Source organism: Mus musculus, chromosome 7 (genome assembly GCF_000001635.26).
Source record: "Mus musculus strain C57BL/6J chromosome 7, GRCm38.p6 C57BL/6J".
Lineage (NCBI taxonomy): Eukaryota > Metazoa > Chordata > Mammalia > Rodentia > Muridae > Mus > Mus musculus.
The window spans coordinates 46,861,263-46,881,071 of NC_000073.6; the positions used below are offsets into that span (position 1 = coordinate 46,861,263).

The window sequence follows — 19,809 nt, forward strand, 5'->3', positions numbered from 1 at the left end:
ATCCTGGTTTCTTACCTGTGCTGCGGAGTCAGCAGTAAGGTGTGTGTTTTCGGCCTCCCCAGAGGAAGTGGCCAGTGCCTTCTTTCACCTGGGAAGGAAAGCCATTGTAGGCCTGTGAGCTGGGGGGGGGGGGGGGGGGTAGGGGGGAGGGCCTGCAGGGAGGAGGAGCCTGAATGGAGGAGGAGCCTGTCGCCAGAAGTCATCTTTTGCTTCATTGAGGCTTCATTCACTCCCACACTCTAGCTAGAGAAGGCTTTTGCTTCCTTGTGCTCTGCGAACTCCATAGAGTTCCTAGACAGGTGGGATGATCCAGGCCTGCAATCCTAGCACTCTTGAGTGGCTGAGGCTGAGTTCAAGGCCAGCCTAGACTACATATTGACCTCCTGGCTAGCCTTAGATACAATGTGAAACCCTTAACACTCCTCCCTACCAAAAAAAAAGTTGTTTAATGTCTTGCCTACAGGAGTAGGTATTCACTGACGGTCCCTTCTACTCTACAGGCTCAACATGTCCACCGTCAAGGAGCAGCTGATTCAGAACCTAGTTCCGGAAGATAAACTTTCCCGGTGTAAGATTACTGTGGTCGGAGTTGGAAATGTGGGCATGGCGTGTGCTATTAGTATTTTACTGAAGGTAAGTAAGCAATAAAGCCTTCTGGCAGGAAATTAAGCATTAATGGAAACGTGTAAAACCTGTGGTGTTGACAAATTTTAAGTGTTGGCTACGTGTGGTCATTGGCACGGGCCTGTCATCTTAGGACTTGGTAAGTGGAGGCCAAGAAGGTCTGGAGTTCAAGATCATCCACAACTACAGATAACTTTGAGGCTGGGCTGGACTATGTGAAATTCTTGGCCAGAATTCAGAGAGGAGAGGAGAGAAGGGCAGGGCAGGGGAGGGGAGTGGAGGGAAGGGTAGAAGGAGGGAGAAAGGAAATGTTAAGAGAGGGAGAGAAAGAAGAGCAGGGAGAGGAGAGACAGAGAGGCAGAGAGATACAGAGACAGAGTCAGAGATAGAGACAGACAGAGACATAGAGACAGAGAATCAGAGAGATAGAGACAGAGAGAGAGTCAGAGATAGAGACAAAGGGAGACAGAGAGAGACAGAGATTGAGACAGAGACAGAGAGTCAGAGATAGAGACAGAAACAAAGAGACACACAGAGGAGACAGAGAGACAGAAACAGACAAAGACAAAGGCAGACAGATAGTGCCAGAGACAGATAGAGACAGAAATAGAAATAGACACAGAGACACAGACAGAGATAGAGACAAAGAGAGACAGAGACAGAGATTGAGACAGAGACAGAGACAGGCAGGCAGGCAGGCATGGTGGTTTGCAGTGTGATTCTAGCTGAGCAGTTTGCCTGAATTCTGGGATTCCAACCCTGGCCAGCTGAGCGCAGACACTCTCAGATCCTGATTGGAAACTTGCAGAGGAAGGTAGGAAGCTGAGCCAGCTCAATTTCAGAACCCAAAAGTGGAGGTGGGGGAGGCTGAAGGGGAAAGGAGAAAGGGGAACAGGGAGGAAGAGGATGAAAGTCTGGGGAGACAGCTTCCAAGTTCCACTCTGCATCTTAGGCGGGCCGTGCTGCCTAACCCCATCCCACCTGGCCACAGGAGGTAGGTTCTTTTTTTTTTTTTTTTTGCTATGACCAGACAAAAAGCAGACCATCAAGCCGGGGAGATGGTTTAGTGTGCACAGCACTTGCCACACAAGTGTGAGGGAGGATCTGAGATTGAAGCCCTAGTCTCCACAGAAAGCTGGACATGCTCCTGTGTAGCTCTGTGGTCCCAGCACACCTGGAGGTGGGTAGGAAGTGGAGTCAGGAGACGCTGAAAGTTCCTGTGCCTGCTAGCCTGATGTATGCCACAGAAATAAAAATAGAGGCCTTGGATTATATACAAGCAATGTGGAAGGGAAGAGCCTTCCCGAGGTGGCTCAACCCCTGACGTTGGTACCTATGCTGTGGCATGTTCACCACGAAGCATGAATGACTGCACACATACACACACACAAACACACACAAGGATAAGTAATAACAAGAAAATATACCACTGGGAAAATGCAGACTATACAAAAGAGAGATCAGGATTTGCAGTGGATGGTTAACTGAAATTCAGCAGGAACCTAGAAGGGGAAGAAATAATCACACAACAAAAATTTAAGGATGTGGGTCTGTGGCTAATTGAGTTTAAATTCCCCTGCCCTCCAAAAAAGCCTAATCCAGGGGTTGGAGAGATGGTTCATTGATTGACAGTGCTTGCTGCTCTCTCAGAAGACCTGGGTTTGCTTTCCAGCACCCACATCAGTAGCTCAGGAGCACCTGCAACCCTACTTCAAGGGGTTCAGATGCCCTCTTCTGACCTCCGTGGGCACTGCGTGCATGTGGTGGCGCACACCTTTAAGCCCGGCACTTGGGAGGCAGAGGCAAGCAGATTTCTGAGTTCAAGGCCAGCCTGGTCTACAAAGAGTGTTCTGGAACAGCCAGGGCTACACAGAGAAAACTTGTCTTAAAAAACAAAACAAGGGGGCTGGTGAGATGGCTCAGTAGATAAGAGCACCCGACTGCTCTTCCGAAGGTCCAGAGTTCAAATCTGACCTTCAGAGAAACCTTGTCTTAAAAAACAGAGCAAGGGGGCTGGAGAGATGGCTCAGCGGTTAAGAGCACTGACTGTTCTTGCAGAAGTCCTAAGATCAATTCCCAGCAACCACATGGTGGCTCACAACCATCTGTAACGAGATCTGACGCCCTCTTCTGGTGTGTCTGAACACAGCTACAGTGTACTTACATGTAATAAATAAATCTTAAAAAAAAAAAAAAACCAAAGTCCTATTCTAGCTATCATTTGAGAAGTAGAGACAGGAGGATTGCTAGTTTGAAGCTAGCTAGAACTACACAACAAACCCCTGTCTGCAACCCTCAGGAAGGAAAAGAACTGTGATACACATGCGTGCACGTGTATCTCACACACACACACACACACACACACACACACACACACACACATGAATTTAGCAGATGGGGAAGCACAGGTCACTTCTGTGTCCCACATAGGACAAAGCGGTCACCATGACTTTCCCCAGATGGATTGCTGTCTCCAGCACTGTGGCCATTCTGGCCCTCCCAGGAGAAATGATCTGGGATGCTCAGCCATGACAGGCTGAGTATGAAACTGTCAGATTTTTTTTTTCAAGACAAGGTTTCTCTGTGTAGCCCTGGAACTCACTCTGTAGACCAGGCTGGCCTTGAACTCAGAAATCCTCTGCCTCCTGAGTGCTGGGATTAAAGGCTTGTGCCAACCCTGCCCGGCTATATATTTTTTTAAATTAAAAAAAAGCAAGCAATCTTTTCAGGCATGATGTTAAATGCCTGAGGCAGGAGGATTACAAGTTGGAGGCCAGTTTACACTATATAGCAAGACCCTATTTTTTTTTCGATTTTTTAAAGATTTATTTATTTTATGTATATGAGTACACTGTAGCTGTCTTCAGACACACCAGAAGAGGGCGTCAGATCCCCATTACAGATGGTTGTGAGCCACCATGTGGTTGCTGGGAATTATCTTAGGACTTCTGCAAGAACAGTCAGTGCTCTTAACCGCTGAGCTATCTCTCTAGCCCGCAAAACCCTATTTTAACACAGTGACTTACAAACAAAACAGCCAACCTACCTGGGCTGGAGAGTACTTGCCTAGCAAGTGAAGACCCCTGGGTTTGATCAGTAAAATGGAATAACACACCTGGTTTGGTGGCACACATCTGCAATCCCAGCACTCAGAAGGCAGAGATAGGAGGCCCAGAAGGTCAGTCACCCTCAGCTACCTACCAAGGGTGAGACCATCTTAGGAAACATGAGACTCTGAGAACAAACACACACATACATGTACACAATCAACTCCTAAAGATTTGCTCTCTCGGGCTAGAGAGATGGCTCAGTGATTAAGAGCACTGACTGCTCTTCCTGAGGTCCTAAGCTCAATTCCCAGCAACCACATGGTGGCTCACAACCATCTGTAATGGGGATCTGATGCCCTCTTCTGGTGTGTCTGAAGACAGCAACAGTGTACTCACATAATAAATGAATGAATGAAAAGATTTGCTCTCACTGAAACGCAGCTTTTATAGTTTGCATCTTGTTAGGTTCAGGCAATAGATAACTCTAGAAGGAATCTGCAAGGCAGGAGGGGAGCCTTGGCCACTCCTCCACCACAGCTGCCGGTGGTTCTAGCCATTGCTACGCTACCTGCAGTCACCTGCCCATTTTAGAGGTCGCTTCTAGCCTCCAACTTCTGTAGGAACTCCCGGTATTGGCTTCATCTTTCCCTTCCTTTCCCCTCCTGTGTTCTTCTAGCCTATGGGGTTGGTTGGTTCAGACATATCTGCAATTTTTGGGTTACCTCAAATATTCTCTCCACCCTCTCAGCTGTTCCTTATATGAATTCCCTGTTGGAAACCTTAAAGTGATTTCTGACTTACTGACCAGACCCAGGTAGACAGAGTGTAGACAGAGTGATGTAAAAGTGAATTTGTAGGCACAGTCCAGTTTTCTATCCCTGTGTGGAGTTTATCTTCTTCCCATTCCTGATACATAACACACAGTTTAGTCGGTGTTAGCATACACTGACCCGGGGCTGGTGAGATGGCTCAGAGGTTGAGAGCACTGACTATTCTTCCAGAGGTCCCGAGTTCAAATCCTAACAACCACATGGTGGCTCACAACCACCCTTAATGAGATCTGAAAGACAACTACAGTGTACTTACATATAATAAATAAATAAATAAAATCTTTAAAAAAAAAAAGCTGGATGTGGTGGCACACACCTTTAATCCCAGCATTTGGGAGGCAGAGGTAGGTGGATCCCTGAGTTTGAGGCCAGCCTGGTCTACACAGTGAGTTGCAGGATAGCCAGGGCTAAACAGAAAAACCCTGCCTTCAAAAACAAAAACAAAAACAAAAACAAAACAAAACAAAACCCAACAAGATATCAAAATGTATTATCTTTCAGTGTTTGGGATCAGACTCAAGGCCTCACACACGCAAGGCAGGCCCTTTGCCAGCCAGGCTCCATCCTCAGCCCCCAAGCCCCCCTTCTTCTCCTCAGAGTTTGGAACATGGCACTCATACTCCTAACTTTTATGCGTTTCAGGGTTTGGCTGATGAACTTGCCCTTGTTGACGCTGATACGAACAAACTGAGGGGAGAGGCACTGGATCTTCTGCACGGCAGTCTTTTCCTTAGCACTCCAAAAATCGTCTTTGGAAAAGGTTCGTTTTAATTTTAAGACATTACTTCCAGAGCTTTGTGAAAAGGACTGAGTTTATCATGAACAATTATTTGGACACTTTGTAATCCCAACACTTGAGAGGTGGAGGTAGGAGAAAGATCAAGGGGGGTTAGGTCAGCCTCAGCTACATACCAAGTTTGAGGGCAGCCTGGGCTACATGAGACCTGTCTCAAAAAATAGAATAGGCAATTTTACCAAATTGGCTTTAATCAGTATGTAATTTAAGACATCACTTGGGGCCGGAGAGATGGTTCAGTGGTTAAGAGCACTGACTGCTTTTCCACAGATTCTGAGTTCAATTCCCAGCAACTACATGGTGGCTCAGAACAATCTGCACCATCTTAAACAGTCTTAAAACAAAACGAATCACTGTCATTAGGACATACAATTTAAGTGCTCATTCTGTTCAATTTCTTTTGAGATAGAATCTTACTATATCCACCTGTCTCTGCCTCCCAAATGCTGGGATTAAAGGAGTGTACCACCACCATGTCCCTAAACCTCCCAGGTGCATCTCAAATTCATGACTCCCCTACCTCAGCCTCCTGAGTGCTGGAACTCACACAGATCTGCCAGCTTCTGCCTAGGCAGTGTTGGGATTAAAGGTGTGTGCCATTCAGTTGTTTTTCTTTTAAAACAGTCTGTGTAAATCGGGCTGACCTCAAATTCATAGAGATCCACCTGCCTCTGCCTCCTGAGTGCTGGGATTAAAAAAGATCATTAAATTACAATTGGGGGATGTTTGGAAGACAAAACAATACAAACTCACTTACTGCTCTTTTAGAGGATCTGTGTTTGCTTCCCAGCACCCACATGACTTACAACTGTAATTCCAATATCAAGAGATTCAGCCGGGCAGTGGTGGCACATGCCTTAATCCCAGCACTTGGGAGGCAGAGGCAGGCGGATTTCTGAGTTCGAGGCCAGCCTGGTCTACAAAGTGAGTTCCAGGACAGCCAGAGCTATACAGAGAAACCCTGTCTCGAAAAACCAAAAGAAAAAAAAAAAAAGAAAAAAAAAAAAAAAAAGAAGAGATCCAATGTCCTTTTCCAGACTCTGAGGGCACTATACACATATGGTACACCAACATACATGCAGGCAAAACACTCAAACACAGAAAATAGTAAATGAATAAATCTTTTTTTTGGGGGGGGGAATATTTTTTTTTAATTAGGAATAAATCTTAAAATGATTGGCACTCAAGATAGTCACTTAATTTAAAAGTGTCCTTAAGAGAGGTACCATTAAGGGTGCTGGAGAGATGGCTCAGTGGTTAAGAACACTCACTCACTGCTCTTCCAGAGGTCCTGAGTTCAATTCCCAGCAAACATGTGTGTGTATATGTGTCTGCATGGTAGGTTCACAAGCATCTATAATGAGATCTGATGCCCTTTTCTGCTGTGTCTGAAGACAGCTACAGTGTACTCAGATATATAAAATAAATAATTCTAACAAACAAACAAACAAACAAAAAAGAGGTACCATAAACATTTCATATTGACCTAAAACATGTAAATGTTCTTATTAATTTGCTGATTCATCTATCTATCTATCTTATCTATTTAATCTGTTTTTTTAATTATTACTACTATTTTTTGAGGGTCTTTCTACATAGTCTTGGAACTCATTATGAAAACCAGGCTATCCTCAAACTCTACAGAGATCTGCCTGCCCCTGCTTCCCAAGTGCTGGGACTAAATGTGTGCACCACCAAACGCAGTCAATTTTTGTTATTCCTAAAAATGATGTATGTGTATATGTGTCTGCATGTGGTTATGTGCACATAACAGCAGAGACCAAAGGCATGGGATCCCCTGGATCTGAAGTTAGGGGAGCCACCAGATACGGGTTCTGGGAACTGAACTTGGATCCTTTGGACAAGCAGTAAGTGTTTTTGCTTGTTTGTTTGTTGTATGGATGGGATCTCCTTTTTCTTTTTGGGCGTGGGTGGGTGGGTGGGTAAGGTTTATTTATATGAGTTCTCTATCTGCATGCCAGAAGAGGGCCTTAGATCTCAGTATAGATGGTTGTGAGCCACCATGTAGTTGCTGGGAATGGAACTGAGGAGCTGTGAGAGAGCAGACAATGCTATTAACTGCTGAGACATCTCTCCAGCCCCCAGCAAGTGCTATTAACTGCTGAACCATCTCTGGAGCCCTGGGTTCCTGTTTTTGTTGTGGTGGTTGTGTTTGTTTTTAAAAGTGAGGTAAATGTTCACAGAGCCTGATGCCCTGTGTTCAATTTCAGGGACCTCTATGTGAGAGTGAGCATACTGACTCTCCCAAATTCCTCTCTGACTTTCACGTGAATTCCATAGCAGCATGGCGCACGCGTACATGCACACATACACACATATGGGCACATACACACAAATAAGAATATGGATGGTATGTCTAAGAGATGCTTAGAGAACTTGCTAATCAAAAAAGTATCTAATAATGTAAGCAAACATTGTGTCAGTGTGTTGAATATAGTAAGTAAAACAACTTGCAGACTGGTAATTACACTTACTATAAGTAGTTTATTTTCTCGTATGAAGATCTAATTTATTTGTAATATCAAATAAAGCATAGTTCCTTCTAATATGGTTGCTTATAATAATTAGAGGTACATCTCTTCTTGCCATTAGATTCCTAAAAGAGACATGGAAGTTATCAGATGTAAGCTGCTAATTCATTTGGGTGTTCTGAAAAGCCAGAGTGTTGGGGAGGGAGTTCCACGGTGGGTCTGCCATGGGTTCACTTTCCAGCAACACCAAAAGGCAAAATAACAGAAACCAGAGAGCTACTGAGTTTCTTGTCCCGGATCTTTCTGACAAATAGAACTGTGGGTTGAAGGGACTGGCAGAGTAAGAGGCAGCTGTGTGAAAGCTGGCAAGTGGCACCAAGCCTTGTTTGACTTCTGTAAGATGCTACAGTGTGGGGTCTCTGTTTCCAAATCCAGGATAGGAGGTGACTACTTCAAACCCAACAGCATGGGATAGAAGCTTACAGAGTCAAGATGCAGTGGGGGGCAGTGCTAATGGAAAGACCATCTTCTATTTCCTTCTTAGATTACAATGTATCTGCCAACTCCAAACTGGTTATTATCACAGCTGGTGCAAGAATGGTGTCTGGAGAAACTCGCCTTGACCTGCTCCAACGTAATGTCGCTATCATGAAAGCCATTGTTCCGGGCATTGTCCAAAACAGTCCGGACTGTAAAATAATTATCGTCACTAACCCAGGTGAGGTCCCCCTGCCCTTTCTGAGTAATAATTGGTTCATAGTATTCAATTATAAACCTCACAGAGGTTGTACTCATGGTTAATAAGTCTGCCATGCCATAAGTTTTGATAGATGCCATCACAGTAAGATCTGGAATATCTCTGTCTTCTCTGAAGGGCTGTGTGCTCATTTGTAGTCCATCCCTCATTCTACCACTTGATTCATTTTCTAGAACTTCATAAACAAAACCAGACCAAAACCAGACTTGAGACAAACTTTTCTACCCAGCCCCATTATAGTGCAGTTATTTTGGATTCATCCATGTCTGGGATATGTCTTGGATTTGCTCCTTTGCATCCCTGGAATCTCCTAATTTTTTTTACATGTATGTGATGAGCATGTATGTGCTCTTGCATGCACAGAGGTTGGTGTCTTCTTCCACTGCTCTCCAGCATCCCCCACCGAACCTGGAGTTTGGAATTTTGGCTAGACTGCTAACCATTAAGTTCTTAGGTCAGGGGCTGGAGAGATGGCTCAGTGGTTAGGAGCACCTACTGCTCATCCAAGGTCATGAGTTCAAATCCCAGCAACCACATGGTGGCTCACAACCTATGGGCCAGAGCAAAAGGGAGAAAGAGAAGGGGGAAAAAGTTCTTAGGTCAACCTGTCTTTGCAGACCTAGGGTTGTAGATATACCTACCATGTCTTGCTTTTTTTTTTTTTTAAGGTTTATTTATTATATGTAAGTACACTGTAGCTATCCTCAGGCATCCTAGAAGAGGACATCAGATCTCATTACCAGTGGTTGTGAGCCACTATGTGGTTATGGGATTTGAACTCAGGACCTTCAGCAGAGCAGTCAGTGCTCTTAACCACTGAGCCATCTCTCCAGCCCCCCGTGTCTTGCTTTTTACATTGCTGCTAGGAATCTGACCTTAGGTCCTCATGCTTGCTGTTTTGTGGAGAACTGGAGAGGTGGCTTAGCAGTTAAGACCACTGGCTGGTCTTCTAGAAGACACAGGTTTGATTCCCAGCGCCCACATGATGACTTCAACCACCTAAGCACATCTAGTTCTACCCCCTGAGCCATCTCTGCAGTCCTCTTTATACATTTCAAATACTATTTTCCCCTGTTGGTGTTTAAAAGTTGGTTTATTTTATGTGTATGAATGTTTTGCCTACATGTATGCATGGATACCACATGGCTTGCCTGGTACCCATGGAGGCCAGAAGAAGTGTAAGGTCCCCTGGAAGTTCAGTCACAGACAGTTGTGAGCCATCGTGTGGGTGCTTGGAACCAAACTGGAGTCCCCTACAAGAGCAGCACATGCCCCTAACCACTGAGCTGCCTCTGCAGCCCAGCGATGAATTTCTAAGGATAACGTGAACATTCATGTGGAAGCACGCCTGTGATCATACATGTTCCTTTCTTTGGTGTCAGTGATGAGAGCAGGAGAGCCCACGTGGGCTACAGACTCTGAAGTGTTTGGCTCTGTTAGAAGCTGCACACAGGGCTGGAGAGATGGCTCAGTGGTTAAGAGCACTGACTGCTCTTCCGAAGGTCCTGAGTTCAAATCCCAGCAACCACATGGTGGCTCACAACCATCTGTAATGAGATCTGATGCCCTCTTCTGGTGTGTGTGAACAGTTACAGTGTACTTACATATAACAATAAATAAATCTTAAAAAAAAAAAAAAAGAAGCTGCACACAGAGTTTCAAAGTTCTGCGCAGTGCCTTAGACATTCCCACCAGCCCTGTGTCCCTGTTTTCTTGTTTGTTTTTGTTTTGTTTTGTTTTGGGGATTTTTTTCGAGACAGGGTTTCTCTGTGTAGCCCTGGCTGTCCTAGAACTCACTCTGTAGACCAGGCTGGCCTCGAACTCAGAAATCGTCCCTGGTGTTCTTACCAACCCTGCTATTGTCAGCCTTTCAAAAGTTTAGCTCCAGTGTTCTCATTGTTGAAGATAAATCTGGCCAGGTAATATGTTGTCACCCTGGCTGCTGTTGCACATTTCCTGCTAATTCTTCTTGGGTTTAATATTTTTAAATATGTATGGGTATTTTGTGTGCATGCATGTCTGTGCGCCTCTGTCAAGACAGCGGTGCTGAATCCCCTGGGCCTGGGGTTACAGATGATTGTAAGTTATAAAGCAACTGGCACTCTGAACCTCAAAGCCAGCCCTCCTCAAAAGCATTTGCAAACCCAATCCTCCTCCGAGGTCTGTTGTTGCTTCTGGAGGTTGCTTCCTGAATCTCATGAGTCGGTTTTATTTTATAAGGCACAGGACTTTTCAATGCATTTATTTGGTCAGTTAATGACTGGACAGAATTTTCTTCAAATACCTAAAACCCCAAATGATTTCCCAGTCTTTGCTGCTCCCCTCCCTCCTTTCCTGGGCATGGCGTGTCTTCAGTATCCAGCTCAGCAGCTCATGGCTGTGGCTTAGCTATCACTTCCTGCTTGCATAGAGCTTTAACATCAACGTTGTCATGATCTTTCTGTAGTGCTCACAGATGTGCAGACCGCCCTGGCTGTGTCCACAGGCAATTCTAGGTAATATGTTGATAGCTTAGGTGAGGATGTGCCAATGGAAAGGAGAAATCCAGAAGGCTAAAGAGGTAGAACTGACCTGTTATTATTGTATGCGCAGAAAAGTTCAGGGCTGGAGAGATGGCTCAGTGGTTAAGAGCACTGAGTGCTCTTCCGAAGGTCCTGAGTTCAATTCCCAGCAACCACATGATGGCTCACAACCATCTGTAAGGGGATCTGATGTCCTCTGAAGACAGTGACAGTGTGATTTTTTGTTTTGTTTTGTTTTTGGTTTTCCGAGACAGGGTTTCTCTGTATAGCCCTGGCTGTCCTGGAACTCACTTTGTAGACCAGGCTGGCCTCGAACTCAGAAATCCGCCTGCCTCTGCCTCCTGAGTGCTGGGATTAAAGGCGTGCACCACCACCACCCGGTCTCAGAAGATGTTTTAAGATTCTGCTGGTCAATGATTTAACGTAAAAACCCTGAGTATGCCTACCATTTAGATTCACTGGACTTTGAACTATGATAAACCTACATTTGACTCCCAAGATAATTTCTCTATTTGGAAATGTAACTGTAGAGAAATTGCTATAGATCTTTCTCAAACGTTGTTTGACGTTCTTCCTAGTGGATATTTTGACATACGTGGTTTGGAAGATAAGCGGCTTCCCTGTAGGCCGTGTGATCGGAAGTGGCTGTAACCTAGACTCAGCACGTTTTCGTTACCTGATTGGGGAGAAGCTGGGTGTCAACCCTACAAGCTGCCACGGCTGGGTTCTTGGAGAACATGGGGACTCCAGTGGTAAGTGTGAGCGAGGTGCCCTTGTGGTGGGCAGCAATGCTCTTCTTCACCGCGTAGTCTCTGCCAATAGAGCTGCATAGCTTTTGTCATTTTCGTGGGTGCATGTCTTTTAAGACCAGCCTGAGCTACAAAACCATTCCCTGTCTGAAACAAGGATCAAATGGATTGATGCATAACTGTGGGTAGATGGAGAGGACACTTGACCGAGGTGACTTGATGCATTTGCATGTGACATAGGGATCACATCAGCGTCACCAGCTTTGAGGTAGCCTCACAAACGCATCATTTCTCTATGCTAAGAATAGTGAAACCTGGTCAGTCTGAGATAGGTGATACTTTAAAATCTCTTATTTTAAGTTATGTTGTACTCTGGTGTTTGTGTGTGGGCATGTGTACCTGATGTCTGCAGAGGCCAGAGGTGTCTATTTCCCTGGAACTGCAGTGACAGGTGGTTGGGAGCTGTCCTCAGGTCTCTGGAAGGCCAATATCTGTTCCAAACCACCAAGCCAACTCTTCAGCCAGAGCCCGTACTTGACTATAAGGAACAAGGACTCCTGAAACTTGGACTGGGCTGAACCTTGCTCTGTTGCTGAGAACGGCCTGAAGTTTGCTCTTCCTGCCTCTCCTTCCCAAGTATTCTACCTGCTAAACTCTGTCCCCAACCTAAGAGCAGCACATAATTGCTTAGGACAGTGTCCTTACTCTGCACCAGAGTGCTAGCACTTGCTTCTCTTCGTGAGTGTGCTGCCCCTTGGCCCCATTTTCTCCTCCTTCTCCAGTATCATAACCTTTATTTTTATTCTCTACTTTCTCATATCAGGGCATTATTATTATTATTATTTTAGATTTCATATGTAAATGGCATCACTTCACAGTTGACTTTCTGTGTGTGGCTTTTATTGCTAGATGCTAGACATAACCTCCTGTTCTATGCACGTTGTTACAAGTGATAAGTTCTTGAGGCTGAGCAGTATTGCACCACAGACACAGACAGACACACCCGGCCTTTTCAGTATGTCTTTAATGTGCTTCTGGGTGCTTGTAAGTTGTGCAGCTAGCTGCACAGTGCTGCAGTAGGCACGGTCAGGCAGCTGTTGTCCTCAGTACCCTGACCTCTTTTCCTTGGTTGTATTCCATGCCCAGTAATGGGATGCTGGGTCATAGGGTAGTTCCAGGTTTACTTTCTGAGGCACCACCATATTGTTTCCCACGAGCTGCCATGTGTGTACTGGGATTTGAGCCCAGGTCCTCTGGAAGAGCAGCCAGTGCTCTTAACCACTGAGCCATCTCTTCATCTCTCCCCAACTCCTCCCAGCATCTTTTTTATTTTCCCCTTGGTTTTTCAAGACAGGGTTTCTCTGTGTAGCCCTGGCTGTCCTGGAACTCAACTCTGTAGACCAGGCTGGCCTGGAACTCAGAAATCTGCCTGTCTCTGCCTCCCAACTGCTGGGATTAAAGGCGTGCGCCACCACCGCCCGGCACCTAGCATCACTTTTCCATCACTTTTCACCTTATATTTTGAGTCAGGGTCTTTCACTGAACCTGGTGCCCTACCAATGCCTGATAATCTGCATAGCCTGCTTGCCTGTGTTTGTGCCCTGGTTTCTGTGAAGGTATTTGGATTTCATCCCATCCCTTAGGGACAGTTTATGTTAAGAGTTTCTGTGACTACGTAGCGCTCCTCAGCTCTGTGCTGTGAGGAAATGTGGTGTTGTGTGCAACTCTTTCTCCTCTAACTGATAACATGTTTCTTAGCAATCCTTTCCTTTTTAGAATCTGTGTTTTTGTATATTACTTTAAAATGCTTTCTGTACTATAATTATAAATAATTCAATTATGTGTCTTATGTGTCTTGTTATTTCCCTTTCTGTCCATTTAAAACTTATTTTGGGGGCTGGAGAGGTGGCTCCACAGAGAATATGGATCCAGCATCAGAGGATCCAACACTCTCTTCAGGGCCCAAACCCACATAGAGACACACATGTGTTCTTAAGTGAAAAACACAAAAATACAAACAAAAATAGCCCTAATACCTCCATCCATGTGTGGTAGCGAACAATTGGAATGCCAGCACTTAGCATGTTGAGGCAGGAGGATCAGGAGTCCACAGACATCCTCAGGTACATAGCAAGTTCAATTCTCTCAGCCAACCAAAACCAGGAGTGGTGATGTATGTATGCCTAAAGTCTAACAATTTGGGGATGGGAGGTGTGGGAGTGGAGGCAGAAGGATATCAGGAATTTGAGGCCATCTTTGGCTATGCATTGAGTTGAGGCCAGGTAGAGTTATATGACACTGTCTTAAAAACAAAACCTGTCAGCCAGCCAGCCAACCAACCAACCAACCAACCAACCAACCACTAAGCGTGTAACACAAGCTTGTCATCCAACACTTGGGGCAAGGACAGGAAGACATGAATTGAAGGTAGCTGAGGTCTTTCTTACAAGAACAGAAACAGAACAGAATAGAATCCTCCACCCCGGCCCCACCCCCAACAAAACACCCCAGCACTAAACTCACAGTAACTGACTCGGCTTTGGCAAGACGTGCTCATGTAAGGAGTTTGTTATTGTTTTTCCTTCTTTTTTAGTGCCCATATGGAGTGGTGTAAACGTTGCTGGCGTAACTCTGAAGTCACTGAACCCAGCAATAGGAACTGACTCAGATAAGGAACACTGGAAAAATGTTCACAAGCAGGTGGTGGAAGGGTAATAGTAGTTGTGCGATTTTTTTTTTAATGCCCTGATAATCAGTATTAAGAATACACCTTAACTTGGGAGGCAGAAGCAGGTGGATTTCTGAGTTTGAGGCCAGCCTGGTCTACAAAGTGAGTTCCAGGACAACCAGGGCTATACAGAGAAACCCTGTCTCGAAAAACCAAAAAAAAAAGAAAAAAATACACCTTAGGGGCTGGAGAAATGGCTGGAGAATGGTTAAGAGCACTGACTGCTCTTCCAGAGGTCCTGAGTTCAAATCCCAGCAACCACAAGGTGGCTCACAACCATCTGTAATAAGATCCAATGCCGCCTTCTGGTTGTCTGAAGACAGCTATAGTGTAATCATATACATAAAGAAAGAAAGAAAGAAAGAAAGAAAACAAAAAGAATACACCTTAAGCAAGACAGTGGTGGCAGCTTACATCGTTAACTCCAGCACTCAGGAGGCAGAGCCAGGTGGATCTCCTTGAGTTCGAGGCCAGCCTGGTCTACAGAGTGAATTCCAGGACAGCCAAGGCTACACAGAAAAACCCTGTCTTGGTAAACAAAAACAGAATACATTTTGCAAGTGGTTGGAGAGATGGCTCAGTGTTTAAGGTCACTGGCTGCTCTTCCAGAGGACCTGGGTTGACATATCATGATTATCTTTTTTTTTTCCTTTGCAACTGCAGCGGCTATGAGGTCCTTAACATGAAGGGCTATACCTCTTGGGCTATCGGGCTGTCTGTGACTGATCTGGCGCGATCCATCTTGAAGAATCTTAAGAGAGTGCATCCTGTTACCACGCTGGTTAAGGTATGCAGTGATGATGTTTATTATGCCTGATCACCGGTGAGGCTGAGTGTAAAGTGATTTCAGAATGAGGCAGGTGACGGAGGTCCCTGCAGAAACAAGGATAGGAAAAGGATGTATTTCCTGGAAAGTTCCTGGGAGCATGAAACTCTGGGCATGTATGAGGGTTTGGGATGCGCTGTCAGGAGTCTTGAGACCTTCCGACCCTCCAATGCTCATACGTGATGTGTCTACAGTCAAAGCTCTACCATTGCCATTCACAGTTCCGGCCTCCACCACATAAGGATGAGTGGGAATGGGGCAGGGAGATGGGAAGAGTTCACTGGGTGTTTTTTATCCTCCTGGGGCAGGGATGGAGGTGTGGGTAGTATGAGACAGCAGGTGCTAATTTATGCCAGTACACGTATAGGTTGCCCAGATTCTCACAGCTGTTTCTGTAGCCTTGGCTTTGGTTATAGGAACTGTAAGAATGTGGGCTACTGGCACCAGCGTGGTAACAGGATGCACCCTCCTGTGATGAGGCTACACACTTCCCATGTCTCTGTCAGCCTGGGAGTGAGTCCTAGGGTGGAACTGCAGGAAAGGCGGCAGTTTAGGAGTGCAGAAGGGCAGGACTACAGCCTGAGGCCATAGTGCTCACATACTCTGCTGGGGGTGTTAGAGTAGCCCTGAGCTCCTCCTCTGGGGTTTCACCTGTAGAGGCTTGAGAAGCATCTGGAGCAACTGGTGTTCCAACTCTGCGGTGCCCTCTGTTGAGGGTCTAAGTAGAGGCTCCCTGGTCACCACCTCCCTTCCCTCAATGTGTCCAAAGGCCGCTTGCTCTGAGTCCATCAGATAAAGAAAGACAGCGTTATTTCCTTCCCCTTAGACATCAGATGGTCTGGGTCTGGTGAGTGATAAAGAACATTTTGCCTTTTCCTGGTCCTTTTGAAGGCCTCTGGCACATTGTCCTTGTCATTGGCCATCCGCATGATCCAGGACAGAGATCTCAGTTCTCCCAAAGATTGCTACGTCGTGTGCATAGCTTTACTTGGTGCCATAGTCTCTCCTACACAGTTTTATTCTAGAGCTTTCTTGCATGGTGGCCAGGGAACTGATGGTATGACTGTGTGTTTCAGGGCTTCCATGGGATAAAGGAAGAGGTCTTCCTCAGTATCCCTTGTGTCTTGGGACAAAGTGGTATCACAGACTTTGTGAAAGTCAACATGACCGCTGAGGAGGAGGGTCTCCTCAAGAAGAGTGCGGACACACTCTGGAATATGCAGAAGGATCTGCAGTTATAAACTCGCCACCTTCGACCGTGTGACAGATGCCTGATCACATCACTGATCACGGCAGTCCCACTGAAAGTGTTTCCACATCATAACAAAGTTCAATAAAATTTTGGAAACCTGTTAAGATCAATCTCAAGGCTAGAAAGATTAATGCCAAAGGCATCTCCCTCCCCCTTTTTTTGAGACAGGGTCTCACTTTATAGCCTTAGCTGACCTCAAACGGAAATCTGCTAGCCTCCCAGTGTATTAAAGGCAACCACCACCAGGCCCAGCTAAAAATTCTGCCTTTTATAAATCTTTTCTGTGTCTTTCTAGAGATTTAGTTTGCACAGGGTGAAATTCCATTTCTGAGTAGCCACTGAGTGAGTAGCTCGCAAGTTTACATGTGACGACTCATTGCAACACAGAACTGAAGTTCTCACAAGCCAGGAAATACTCCTGGTCCTGAGGCTTGTGGGGCTCTGTTCTATTACAGGGCTAACATGTCTGCATTGCTTCATTAGCTCCCAAGTCTGTGTGTATTCTTTTTACTAAATATAAGATATATCAAGGGGTTAGAGACAATGGCTCAGTGGTTAAGGGCACCTGCTTGCTGCCTTTCCAGAGGTTTCTGGTTCAGTTTCCAGTACTCACACAGTGGCTGTAAAGTCAGTTTCAGGGGACCTGACACCTTCTGCACTCTGAGCGCCAGGCACATGTGGTACACAGGCATACATGCAGGTGAAACATGACACTAATAATAAAGCTTTAAAAAAATCATATATTGGAAGAAAAACAGATGCAACTTTGGAGGGGAGGGGTAGGGCTGGGTGTGGTCATGTCAGTACCTAGGAGGCAGAGGAAGGTGGTTTGCTCAGCAAACTACCACTGTAGTGCTGTGCTTCGATTAGGACCCTGTCCAGTGAGCCAGTGTTCAGGGTGTCTCAACTGCTGGCCACTACTGCTAGAGAATAGTCGCTTTTTTTTTTTTTTTCTTCCAAAGACAGGGTTTCTCTGTATAGCCCTGGATGTCCAGGAACTCACTCTGTAGACCAGGCTGGCCTCGAACTCAGAAATCCGCCTGCCTCTGCCTCCCGAGTGCTGGGATCAAAGGCGTGCGCCACCAAGCCAGGCCATTGCTTCCTCTTGACATCCAAGGTGGGAATGTGTGTGCTGTTCCTGACCTGCACATGCGAGCCATTTCCTTGATTCCATGAAGATCTTGAGATAGACACTGGAAATTGACAAAACCTAAGAAACCAAATGCAAGATGACCAAGGGGACTCACTGGAAACGGGCTGTGTAGACTTCCATCTTCTAGAGATGCTCTGTCGGGCCAGTCACTGTCCAGCTGCTCAGGCTGTTACTACTACTCTCAAGGCCCTCAGAGCCCCGCTGTCCTGACAACGTTCAGCCACTTATCTAGTGAACATACCATTACTTACTTCATTGGATGCATAAAATATGGTTATTAAAACTGGCGGAGGGCTGGAGTGATGGCTCAGTGGTTAAGAGCACTGACTGCTCTACTGAAGGTCCTGAGTTCAAATCCCAGCAACTACATGGTGGCGCACAACCATCTGTAATGAGATCTGATGCCCTCTTCTGGGGTGTCTGAAGACAGCTATAGTGAACTTATGTATAATAATAAATAAGTCTTTAAAAAAAACTGGTGGAGTCTCTTCCCAAAGACCCAACTACTTCCACCTCACAAGTGCTGGGCTTAAAAGGTGTGTGCCATCACCGCCCTGCCGGGTTTTGACTTTTTCATGATTTTTTTTTACATTATGTGTATGTGTGCTTGCTTGCCTGTACATGTGTCGCATGCATGCATGTATCTGAAGAAACAAGGGTGATGGATCCTCCGGAGCTAAAGTTACAGGAAATGTGAGCCACCTGATGCAGGTGCTGGGACCAGGACCCAGTACTCAGGTGCTGAACCATTCTCTAGCCACTTAAGTCCCTTTGTCCACCAAATGAGAACTTCACTTTGGGATGAGACCAACCGGCTATCCAATATAGACGGTCAGCCCTAAAACACATCCATACAAGTGACTCGTCAGGTTGTATTATGCTTATTCATCTGTACCTATGTGTAGCAACAATGGTTAAAAGAAGGAGGCCTGGGATTCAGTCATGGCTCAGCTGTTATGAGCTCTGACATGGTTCACAACTGGCTCTAGCTCTGGGGAACTGAAGGCTGCCTTCTGGCCATCTGCCAGCACTCCCTCATGCATGTGGTGTATGTGAAAGCACTCATGCTAAAAAAAATTTTTTTTGGAAAAGGAGGCCATGGTTGGGAGGGAATGTAAAAGGGAGAAGAGCAGGGCAGTGGTAGTGCACGCCTTTGATCCCAGCACTCGGGAGGCAGAGGCAGGCAGATCTCTGAGTTCAAGGCCAGCCTGGTCTACAGAGTGAGTTCCAGGACAGCCAGGGCTATACAGAGAAACCCTGTCTTGAAAAAAAAAAAAAAAGAAAGCAAAATCTGAGTTTTCTTATATTCTAATTAAATACAAAAATCTTAGCAATGACAAGGACTTGGCTTTACTTGCGAAAATGTTTAATATTCCATTTCCCAGGAGTTGAGCGATGGATGGTTGTGAGCTGCTGGACACAGATGCTGGGAATTGGACTCCCCCGCTTCCCCCAGAGCTGGCTAGCTAGAGCAGTGTTTTTTTTTTTTTTTTTGTAGCCCTGGCTGTCCTGGAACTCACTTTGTAGACCAGGCTGGCCTCCAACTCAGAAATCCGCCTGCCTCTGCCTCCCGAGTGCTGGGATTAAAGGCATGCACCACCATGCCCGGCTTAGAGCAGTGGTTCTTAATGTGTGGTTTGAGACTACTTTGGGGTGGAAAACCCTTTCCCAGGGGTCACCTAAGACCATCAGAAAACATTAAACAAAATTACAGTTATGAAGTAGCAGTGAAAACATTTTTATGGCTGGGAGGTCCTCACAACGTGAGGAACTAGGGTCACAGCGTTAGGAAGGTTGAGAACCACTGCTCTAGAGTCATCTGAGAAGACCAGGCTGTAGACAGGCAGGCCCAGTTCGTTGTCTTAGTGACTGATGGGGGCGTTGCCACCCCTGGACTTTGCATTAGTCATTCCCTCTTGAAATAAGTTGTTTTGATTTTGTAGGAGCCCATAGTTGAGGAACTTTGAACTTTTAAATAGTTTTTTGAGTCTTAAAGAGTCCGATTTTTTTTTTTTTTTTTTTTTTTTTTT

General features: G+C 45.7%; 1 protein-coding gene across 4 annotated transcripts; it reads left to right on the forward strand.

Annotated features, from left to right (window-relative positions):
- On the forward strand, positions 1–16,885 carry Ldhc (lactate dehydrogenase C). 4 transcript variants are annotated; one of them, NM_001368361.1, is made up of 8 exons: positions 1–114; positions 501–633; positions 5,147–5,264; positions 8,337–8,510; positions 11,650–11,823; positions 14,414–14,531; positions 15,212–15,335; positions 16,451–16,885. In NM_001368361.1, the coding sequence occupies exons 2-8, from the start codon at positions 508–510 to the stop codon at positions 16,613–16,615; spliced, it is 999 nt and encodes a 332-aa protein (NP_001355290.1). In that variant the 5' UTR covers positions 1–114; positions 501–507; the 3' UTR covers positions 16,616–16,885. The 4 variants fall into 4 exon arrangements, with proteins under 4 accessions (NP_001355290.1, NP_038608.1, XP_006540742.1 ...); NM_013580.4 differs by having other exon boundaries at positions 1–39; positions 16,451–16,880; XM_006540679.1 differs by having other exon boundaries at positions 43–96; positions 16,451–16,736.
- Positions 16,886–19,809: the final 2,924 nt, after the last annotated feature.

Excerpts from the sequence above, each read along its gene's own strand:
- Ldhc (NM_001368361.1), top strand. The coding sequence starts at position 508 with ATGTCCACCGTCAAGGAGCAGCTGATTCAGAACCTAGTTCCGGAAGAT. Across the intron at positions 5,265-8,336 it reads AAAAATCGTCTTTGGAAAAG|ATTACAATGTATCTGCCAAC; the intron begins GTTCGTTTTAAT and ends TTTCCTTCTTAG. Across the intron at positions 15,336-16,450 it reads CTGTTACCACGCTGGTTAAG|GGCTTCCATGGGATAAAGGA; the intron begins GTATGCAGTGAT and ends TGTGTGTTTCAG.